This window comes from Grammomys surdaster, unplaced genomic scaffold (genome assembly GCF_004785775.1).
Source record: "Grammomys surdaster isolate TR1022 unplaced genomic scaffold, NIH_TR_1.0 124820, whole genome shotgun sequence".
NCBI classification, from domain to species: domain Eukaryota; kingdom Metazoa; phylum Chordata; class Mammalia; order Rodentia; family Muridae; genus Grammomys; species Grammomys surdaster.
In genome coordinates, this window is record NW_021619764.1 from 150,515 (window position 1) to 161,173 (window position 10,659).

General features: G+C 46.0%; 1 protein-coding gene across 1 annotated transcript; it reads left to right on the forward strand.

Annotated features, from left to right (window-relative positions):
* Positions 1-2,221: 2,221 nt before the first annotated feature.
* Positions 2,222-10,333, forward strand: LOC114636697 (zinc finger protein 862-like). Its single transcript, XM_028784766.1, has 4 exons — positions 2,222-2,295; positions 5,748-5,859; positions 7,524-7,628; positions 9,357-10,333. The coding sequence occupies exons 1-4, from the start codon at positions 2,272-2,274 to the stop codon at positions 10,082-10,084; spliced, it is 969 nt and encodes a 322-aa protein (XP_028640599.1). The 5' UTR covers positions 2,222-2,271; the 3' UTR covers positions 10,085-10,333.
* The last annotated feature ends 326 nt before the right edge of the window (positions 10,334-10,659 follow it).

The following is a 10,659-nucleotide window of genomic DNA, read 5'->3' on the forward strand; positions in this document are numbered from 1 at the left end:
GTCTCCCTGTGTAACCCTGGCTGGCCTGAAACTCAACTACATAAACCAGGATGGCCTTAAACTCAACAGAAATAAATCTACCTCCTCTGCCTCCTGAGTACTTGGATTCCTGGTGTGAGGTGCCATCCCCAGCCTGAAATTCTTGCAATTTAACTTTAAACTTTAATGACTTTAGAAGGAAGTCATTAGAGTTACATAAACGTCACCTCCATCCAGGTTTAGAACCTTTCCACTGTTTCCTGCCCCGCCCACTGACAGTCAACCTCTCCTACTTCATCTCAACAGAATTGTCCTTTCTGCACATTTCACGTAAAAGCCTGGCCTCTTTCAGTTAACCTGATGATTCCGAGGTTCACTGACCTTATAACATGCAAACGTGGTCCATTCCCTTTTACTGCTGATTAGTACCCATTGCATGGGTCACCTGTGAATGCCTATGATCGGCTCGCTGATAGACATTTCTTTACGGCTTGCCTAGCTATTCGCCAGTTGGTAGACGTTCCTGTTGCTGCAGCTTTTTCTATTTTGCATAAAGTTATTATGAACATTTTTGCACAAATCTTTGTGTGGGCTTTTATATATCCACAGCACCTATAGAGTGGACAGTCCTCACTTAAAACCCCAGCACTGGAAGTACAGAGACAGTACATATATTATTGGCCAGTCAGGCTTGCAGAAAAGCCAGCTCCAGGTTCAGTGAGAGACCCTGTTTAGTTAGTGTTTTCCTGCTGTGAACACACACTATGACCAAGGCTACTCTTATAAGCACAACATTTAAATGGGGCTGGCTTACAAGTTCAGAGTTTCAGTCCACTATCATCAAGGTGAAAGCTTGGCAGCATCCAGGCAGGCATGGTGCAGGAGGAGCTGAGAGTTCTACATCTTCATCTGAAGGCCGCTAGGAGAAGACTGGCCCCTAAATGTTTAGGAGGAGGGCCTCATTGCCTACCCCCAGAGTGACACACTTCCTCCAACAAGGCTAAACTTACTCCAACAAGGCCACATCTCCTAATAGTGCCACTCCCTGGATCAAGCATATTCAAACCACCACAGACTCTGTCTCAAAACCCAAAGTATAAGCTATATAAAGTCAGCCTATAAAGAGATACACCTGCACATATGTGTCACACACACACACACACACATACACACACACGAAACCCAGCTCGATGGTCCAGCCTCTTATCAACAGCACTTAGGTTCAGTGAGAGACCCTGTCTCTTTCAAAATTCAAAGTATAAGGTCTGTAGAATGATGTATCATTTATCCTTTAGGGAGCCGTGTAAGGACTAATTTGGAATTTTGGTTTCTTTTTAAAAACACAGAAATATTGTAAGATTGTGTTTTTATTTTAATCCCAGCTGTGGGGATAAGGGGCTGTCCCAGACTGTCCACAGAGGCTGGGATTTGCCTCGGGCTCCTACAGAGCCATGTTTTTGTCAGCTGCAGATAGTTTCTGCGATTGTGTGACTTTTAGAATTCTGGAAACATTTCAGAGGATATAGAAATACTAGAGCCCTGATAGGTTGGTTGGTGGTCTTTGGGGCATGTGTGTGTGTGTGTGTGTGTTTGTTGTGGTTTGTTAGTAGTTGTGCTTAAAGAAAAAACAAGAAGAAAGAAATTAGATTCAAGTATCTCTATCTCTGCCCCTTATTCTTTCTCACGTATCTAGTGTTGGGGGTGAAACTGAGGGGATAAGAAGAACCCACAAAGTAGCAAAGACCAGCTACAGAGGCACCTGAACAGATGTGTATTTCCACTACCCTCTCCCCACAACACCAACCAGCATGATGGCCCAGCCTGTAATCAACAGCACTCAAGGGGCTAGGCAGGAGAAAAACGGATTCGAGGCCAGCCTGGGCTAACAGGTGACATACCGTATTGTTTTGTTTGTAAGAAACAAAGAAAGATATGTACGGAAAGAGCATTGATCTTCTTGATTAACCTTATTGACCTGCTGACCTGTGTGCTGACTAGAGTGGGCACAAGTCACTAACAGAACTCTCCAGGATGGACTACATTTCCCGTGAGCCTCTCTGCCTCTGCGAAGCGGCAGCTGTAAAAGGCTGTGCTAGAACGACACTAGTCCAGCTCACCACTATCAGAGCCAGAGACTGCGCTACTGCCTCCCGCTGTAGGAGAGATTAGTCTGCTGACGCGTGTCTCCTTGCTCGGGCGGCTCAGCTCCGGGAGCTCAAGTCTGGAGTGGGCCGCAGTGGACTCGGAATAGACCCGGAGGGAGGGGGTCTGCACGGCCACCAGAGCCAGGCCATGGAGCTCGGGGAGTCGGGGAAGGTAGGACGGGAAAGGCACCGGGCCACTCTTCCCTTCTGTCGTGCATCCCGGTCTGGGCTGACGGATGAGCTAGTCTTGCAGGTGCTCACTCACCTGCCTGGTCTGGGAGGAACTTACTCCTCCAGGTCTGAGCATCCCACCCCACTTTCCTCCCTCGAGTCATCCACCCACTGCTTGTGGCTGCTCTGCTGGTGGTCCTTGGGTGGGGGCTGGCCAAGCACAGTGATGCCAAAGTACTTCTGGTTTCCCTTTCTCGGTTGTTTGTTTGTTTTGTTTTGTTTGGGCGTTTTGAAGAAGCCTTGGTTATAAGTCATAGAGGCTGGAGATAGGACGCCAGTGGGTGCCAAAGGGTGGGCAACTGAGAAATGAAGTAATTGTCTGGTGCTGCTTAGTTCCTCCTTCCCAGGGTAGGACGGAGGAGGGAAAAAGGCTTCTGGCGTTTTCTTGCATACTTCTGTTTCTAGCTTATCAACTTCATGAAGAATGTGGACATGGTTTAGAAACACACTCCACGAACTTGCTTCAAGGCTTTGGGCAAGAAGAGGCTTTGAGATGGGAGATGAGGTAGGGTAGAAAGTGGGCCGGAGCAGAGGGGCGAGCCTTGCTTAACAGTCGCTAGCTTGTAGGCACACTGGCAGAGAGAGGACAGCCTCTTCCGATTAAGGTCTTTGACAGTGTTTTTTGTAGCTAGTTCTTTTGTATAGAGCTTGGAATGCTGAGGCTCAGACTCTGGGCCTTGGAATAGACAAGGGCTCTAGCCACTGAGCTACATCCTCAGCTTTGCAGCCTTTTTTGAGGTTTTATTTTGGAGGGAGTGGGTCATGGAAGGAATTTTCTCAACAAACTTTTTGAAGAGCTATGAGACCTTTTCTCAGCCCTTTTGTCCCTCTCCACCCCCTCAGTGTCCATTTAATAACCATTTGTACTATGAGATTTGCACTGAATAAGATGTTGGAAGTACAAGAACACATAGGAAGGCACCTTATTCTCCAGAGAACTCTCTGTAGTCCCCACAGGAGTGACGTGGATGAGCCTGGGAAGGTTGGCCTACAAAAGAGGAAAGTCTGGTGCTGTGATTTTATCTGGAAAGGTTTCTGCAGTAGACAAGCAGTTGTTTTTGTTCTTTTGTTTTGTTTAAGCGTCTGTCCCACCCTCCCTTCCCTCTGGTCCACTAGCTACAGAGATTTTTCAGATCTGGCAGTCTATAGAATATCTGGGTGAAGGCTAGCTCAGTGGGCTCCCTAAGGAATGAAAGTTGTTTGGCCAGTCTGTATTAACACACCAGCAAACACACTATGAGACATATCCATTGCTCTTGGGTAACGTCTTCAGATTGGCTTAGATTGAACCTGAATTCAGATGAGGAAATGGGGCAGGGAGCCCTTAAATTGGTGATTTAAGGTTGATTTCCAAGCTCTTCTGCTCAGCAGTAGTCTTCCTTAACTTTTAATAAGAGAGGAATATGTTGGAGGAATCAAAGGAATTTGATTTTTTTTTTTCAGGTCCAACCACTAATTGAAAAATCTCAAATCTCAGGAATTTCTCAATTTTAGTCTGAGCCTGGCTTGAGCGGCACAAACCTCAAAGCCCACTCCTTCCCGCCCCCCCAGTGACACACTTCCTCTAACAAGGCCACACCTACCCTGACAAGGCCACACCTTCTAAAAGTGCCGCTTCCTGTGAGCCTATGGGGGCCATTTTCATTCAGACCTTGAGAGAAAGGAACATTGTGAAAGCAACTGGTAGTAAAGATACATTCATTACAAACCAGTAAAACGAAAAAGGCCTGGGTAGAATGTGACCTCGGGCTGCTGAGATAGGTAGAGGGATGGGAGGAGGAAGGACGCCTGTGGGGTAAGGTAGCGGGAAGAGGGCTGAGCTTTACGTCAGAGGGTTTTGGTGGCTGAATAGAGGAGCCTGCTAAGATAGAATATTCAGACACACTTTGCATCCTACATAGGTAAGAGATTTCTCTTATTCAAGCAGATTGGAGGTTTTATACTACAGAAGCAGAAGGTGTTTGTCATAATGTAGCTTAAAAGGGGTGCCAGGTATTTGTGGATCACTTTGGCCGGCAAGACACTTTGTTCCATATTCAGGGTCCGCCTGGTCGTGCTGCTGAGGGGTTAGAACCTTAGCCTTCATTGTGACACCTTCTCAATCCCCAGGAGCCACAAGACAAGGAAGCCCTGTGTCCCTGGTCACAAGAGTTGAGTTTTTCGTTGGCTGGTTGGTTTGTTTTGAGAGCTAGGGTCTCACTATGTATACAGGCTGACCTTGATCTCATCCTGCTGCAGTCTCCCCGCTGCTGGGCAGTGTAGTATACAGTATCTTCTGGTCACAGCCTGTTTTTTAAAACTTGCACCAGTAGGAATAGACTGCATCCTGGTGTGTAGCATTCATCCTGGGATCTACCTTCCATGTGATCAGATTCTCTCCTCCACTCCTCCACACTAATCCCCTAGGCTGTCTTTTGCTTGTGCTTCATTCCTGTGGCGGCTTCTTTGCAGTAGCCTTTGGAAGACTCAATGTTCAAAGGCACACATGTGTAAATGATTGTTTTCCAGTATCATTTCATACTCTGTATTATCATGCTATGTGCATGTATGTGGGTAAGTCAGAGAACAGCTGGCAGGAGTCAGTACTCTTCCACTGTGTGGCTTCTAGAGACCTAACTCAGGTTTTGCTGCAGGTGTCTTTATCTGCTGAGCCATTTTGCTGGCCCCTATGATGGCTTTTTAAAACTGTTTAGTTTTTACATATTTGTAGACAAAACTTTGGTAAGTCATATACCAAATAGTAGTAATTCTACTTCAATGATGAGAATGATATAAAACATTTTTTTTCCCTGGGGCTTGGAGAGATGGTTTTGCAGTTAAGGTCATTTGTTGCTCCTGAAGAGGATTCAGGTTCAGTTCCCGGCACCTATATGGTAGATCACAACCATCTGTAACTCCAGTTTGGGGGATCTGACACCCTCTTCTGACGTTCTCAGGGACTAGGCATACATGTGGTACACGTACATGCATACATGCAGGCAAAATACTCAGACATACAAATATTGTAAACAAAAATTTATTTTTTTAAAATGAGGAGCAGTTGAGAAAGACACCTGACATTGATTTCTGGTCTACAAGTTCACACATATGTGCACGTGCACACACACACACACACACACACACACACACACACACAATGTAAAAATAGAGATTTCCTAGGTGAGCCTCATAAAGAAGGCTCTGATTGAGTTCAGTGGTTGAGACTTTCTGGTGTTTTTCCACTGTGATTTGCACTCAGACAGCAAGAGAGATTGGTTGCAGGTTGTGTGTGTGTATCGATAATGCTTCCTACCCTGCCCCACACGTTGGTAAATCCAGTAGGAGCTCTGACTGCTGTGTGGAAGATTCGTCTCATAGGAACTTGACACTTAGCAAGGTTTTTTTTCTTTTTAGGTTCCTGTGACCCTTGATGACCTTACCCTGTACCTGCTTCAGGAAGAATGGATGCCACTGGGTAAGCCACAGAAGGACTTCTCTACTTCTGACAAGCTGACAGCACCTCTAGGTATGAATTCTGGCGTCTCTACTACCACTGCCTGTCTAGGTCAATGTCTCATCTGGGCCAGGACATCCTGGAGAAGTTTTTGCAATTCTCTGGCTTTTCTGGGTAACTTTGCCATCTGTTCCAGCCCAGTCCTTTCCTTCTCTTTAAATTGGCTGGGACAAATAGGGAATACCTGGCTACCTAGTGTTTTGAGCTGTTTCCCTGTGCAGGGTAGGAAACAGCCTGTGGATCTGTGGAGCCCCCAGGACCCTGGAGGGAGTCCACAGTGGTGCCCAGAGCATTGGTTTTGCAAACCTCATCTCTCTCCAGCTCCACACATTGATACTCAAGTGCTTTCGACCTCTGAGGCCTTGATTTTCTTCTTAAGACCATTTAATTAGATTAGATGAACCCAGAAACTTTGTACAAATGTAGGTATCTTTCATCTCTTCTGTTTTAATTTTTAAATACGCTCTTATCTGCTTTTGTGCCAAGGACAGAAGTAATTATGTTCAAAATGTCTGTGCGTGTTCTATTCTAGATTGAGTATCCATAATCCAAAAATCTACAGTCTGAAATACTCCAAACTCTGAAACTTGTACTCACAGGGTTTTGATGTTTGGAGCATCTTACATTAGGGTACTCTACTAGTAAAATGCAACTACTTTCAACGATGAAAATTTCCAAAATCTAATCGTCTCATATAGCTCAGGCTGGCCTCAGATTCCTTATATGACCAAGAATGACCGTGACTTTTCTGATCTTCCTGCATCTACCTCCTCAAGTACTGGGATTGAACTCAGAGCCCTATCCGTTCTAGGCAAGCACTCTATCAGCCGAGCTACAGCCCTGGTCCCCACGGCCCTGAGCCTTTTGCACGAGGGTAATTACCGTGTGTTTGTTGAATGCAGCTTAGTGACTGGTGCCCGTGCCTTTCTCATTCCACGGAGGGTAGATGAAGGTGTGGGAGCTGTGACCTCAGTGTTGTGTGGGTGGTGGGATTGTAGCTAGTCTGGGTCCTGTCTCCATGCCTGCTAAATGCAGATGAAAACCAACACGTCCCTGAAGCTTCAAGTTGAGCTCACAGGCCAGCTCTGGCTCACAGTGGGAGTTCTGTTCCACTTTTTCGGCTTTCACTATTTTAGTTTGGATTCTTTAATGTGTTTAAGTTGCCAACGTTGAGTCACTGGAAGTTTTCATGTACATATCCAGCGCTGGCGTCTCGTGGCACATGGGACTATGTGCCAGTGCTGGGTCTGTGTCCCTTTTATTTATTATATGTGCATGTATGTAGATACACCACGGTGCCCACAGAGGGCAGAGGAGGGCGTCAGATCGCCTGGAACTGGGGTTATAGATGGTTGTAAACTGCCATGTGCGTGCTAGGAGCTGGATCAGGGTCCTTTGACTCAGCCAGAGATCTTAACTACCGAGCCATCTCTCCTGTGAACTGATGACTTGATGTCATTTTAGCTTTGCCTGTGCCCCTCCTTGGTTCTGCCTGCTCCCCGTTCTCTTAGGGGTCTCACAGCAGAGTTTCTAAACTACTAAGCCAGACCACTTGGTTCTCACTTTCTTAAACCTCCCTGAGCCTCACAACACTGATGACGTCCCAGGCAGGACCCCTCCCTCTCTGTTAGGACTTGGAGCTAAGCCCTCATGGCTTTTCTCTGTTTCCTACTCAGGACCAACTGCTGCCAATCCTGAGCTATTCTGTGGTTTGGGACAAACGACCAAGCCATGGCTAGGCAGCATCCAGGGCCAGAGGAATCTTTTGAACCATCATCCTGGTAAGTGTGGTGTGTGCATAGAGGCCGCAGGTACTACTAACAAGGAGCAGGGTGGGAACAGTAAAGGCCAAGCTCCCATCTGCCTGTTCTCCACCAAGCACAGGAGGAACACCGTCCTTCCCACAGACGTTACCTTGTCTGAATACTACCCTTGCCTCCCCTTGTACTCTGCCCTCTCAGCTCCTTTCGGTGATGTTTGCCCTTCAGCGTATGTTTGCTTATACTGGAAATTCTAAGGACGTGTGACTGTCTCACCTCCTGCTTTAGTTTTCAGTGCCCATAACTGTGTCTGGCACACAGTAGTAGTGAAATTGTCACTAAGTGGATGAAGAAATGAACGAGGAGCTGTTTGCTAAGTCCCATCTGTATTTTAGGAGATGACAGAGTTAATGCAGTTCCTCTTGTGAGAACACAGGGAGTAGGGCCCATGTCCTGTGTTAGTCAGATCCACAGAGTTTGTTCTCTCTTGTGGTTTCCTCAGAAAGACCACAGGCATCTTTGGAGTACCGTGATTGCAAAGAAACACAGAGGCACATTTGTCTCCCCTGTGCAGCTCTTCGTTTTGGTCGTAACGGCTATAAATAGCTTTGTGTTCAGTTTTGTAGACTGAACAAAAATACTGAGCCCTTGGCCACTGACCACTGAAATTTAGGTTGGTGCCTAAGTGGCGTCAAGAAGTTATAATTGTCTATTTTATTTCCTGTATAGAATGAAAGTTCCAGTTTAGTTTGAAGAAGAAAAGTCTTCCTGAGGGCGTGAGAGTTTTGAACTTTGAAAGGTCAAGGTGTAATAAGGGAGCTGAGCCCTGGACATCATCTGCATCACCAGTTAGAACCCCATTTATTTGCAGTGTGTACCCACTTTTATCCACGATTTCTCTCCACAGTTTCAGATAACTGTCAACCTCGGTTAATATAATACAGTAAGGTATTTTGAAGAACAGAGACCATTTTTCCATAATTTTAATTGCAATGTTATTACATTCTGTTTTGTTATTGTTCTTTGCTTACTATGTCTAATTTATAAATGAAATGTTATCACTTTTATGTATAGTTGGGGAAAATACAGTATATACAGAGTCTGGGACCCTCTATGACCCAGGCATCTGCCAGGGTCCTGGAACACAGTCCCTGAAGACAAGGGGGACTATGGTACTCGGAGGGGGGCATTGTAGTTTATCAAATGCTATCCATCCTGGTGTTGTACATATGCCCTCAGGATAGGTGGCTGTCTTGCCTTACAGTACCTGAGCAGAATGCTGGGGCCTCTCTGTCAAGCCCACCCCAGAGAGAAGTTCCTACAGGTTGACAGTGCCGTCTGGTTCTGTGATTTCTCTAAACCCTGTGTTTCCATGGCCTCGGAGTTTTATCCTGCATAAGCCGTGAACCTAGGACAGGGCTACTATCTGAGGTAGCTTTGATCAAGGTGCAGTGATGGCTATTTGATCCAATGTGTCTACCCTTTAATTTTTTTTTTTTTTGAAAGAAAACATTTTCTTAGAGCACACCTGTTTGATTTCTTTCTGGGTTAGGCAAGAAGTATATGAGGCGTCTGAGACAAGCAAAAGTCAAGACTTCAATTATATTATAGTATAATATTATGTTATAATATTCTTTAGAGTAAGTAGAGAGGAAGTGGTGTTATTTTAGACTGTCCTTCTACCTTCTGTATACTTGATGGCTCTCAGACCATAGGATTTCTAATTTCATGTTTTGCTTTCCTCAAAAGGAAAAACTCATGTGAACCCTATGGAAGAGATGGACATGCAGGGTTCCACCAGGGAGAAAGGACAGTACCGGCCACCTCAAAAGAAAGCTTGCCATGCTCACTTAAGTACAGAGAACAGCTCAGCTGCGGAAGACTGGACAGGAGGAGACAAGAAACCCCCAAAGCCCCGCTCTATCCAGAAGTCATGGTTTACAAAGTTTCCATGGTTGATCATGAATGAGGAACAGACAGCTCTGTTTTGTGCTGTCTGTCGTGAATACCCATCTGTCAGGGACAGAAGGTCACGACTAGTAGAAGGCTACACGGGACCATTCAAGATGGAAACTCTCAAATACCACGCCAAGAGCAAGGCCCACATATTCTGTGTCAATGCCCTGGCCACCAAGGACCCCGTCTGGGCAGCCCACCTTCAGAGTCTCGGGGACAGTCCTGGAGATATCTTGGCCAGCCCTGAACACCTCCTCACTGCAGATGACCCCACATTCTACCTGCCAGGGCCTCTGGGAGACTTTGGTGGCCTAGATGAGCTCCTGTCTAGCCCAAGAGCTGAACCAGAGGACCCTTCAGGGAGTAGAGCCACCCCTGCGTTGTATTTAGACTGCGAGTCAGGTCTGAGGCAAAAAGAAATCGGCAGTGACATCCTCAGTCCCTCAAATAGCAGCACGTTACTTAAGGACGGTATTGATCTCTGCAGCCAGGTAACATGTTTATTGATTGTTGTGCCGTAGAGAGGGCTCCATACTGCAAGTGACAGAAAATGAAAGATGATGATGGAAAAAAGAATGGTAGCAGTACTCAGCACTGACATCCTGGGGTCACCAGAGCACACGTGCTTTTTATATTTTTTTGATCTTTGATTTATTTTTATCTTATGCACGTGAGTGTCTGCCTACATGTGTTTGTGCACCACATGTGTGCAGTACCCGTGGAAGCCAGAAGAGGGCACCAGATGCCCTGGAACTGGAGTCATAGACATTAGAAGCTGCCATGTGTGTGCTAGGAACTGAACCAGGGTCCTCTGGAGGAGCAGCAAGTGCTCTTACCCAGTGAGTGTGTCTCTAGCCTCGGCTCACATTACTTTAATGCACTAGATGTTGCTTTAAATGCTTTACAAGTATTAAGTCATTTACTTGGGACAGCTGCTGGATTATCTTCTGTTTTACAGACAGAAAAGCCCAATCCTAATTTCTCATAGAAGGAACAGTGATCTTTATTGAAGAACTCAAGAAACAGTCCACTATCACAAACCAAGCATAGGCCATGCTGTGATAGTCCGTATCTTTAACTTTTCTCTCCTCTCCTC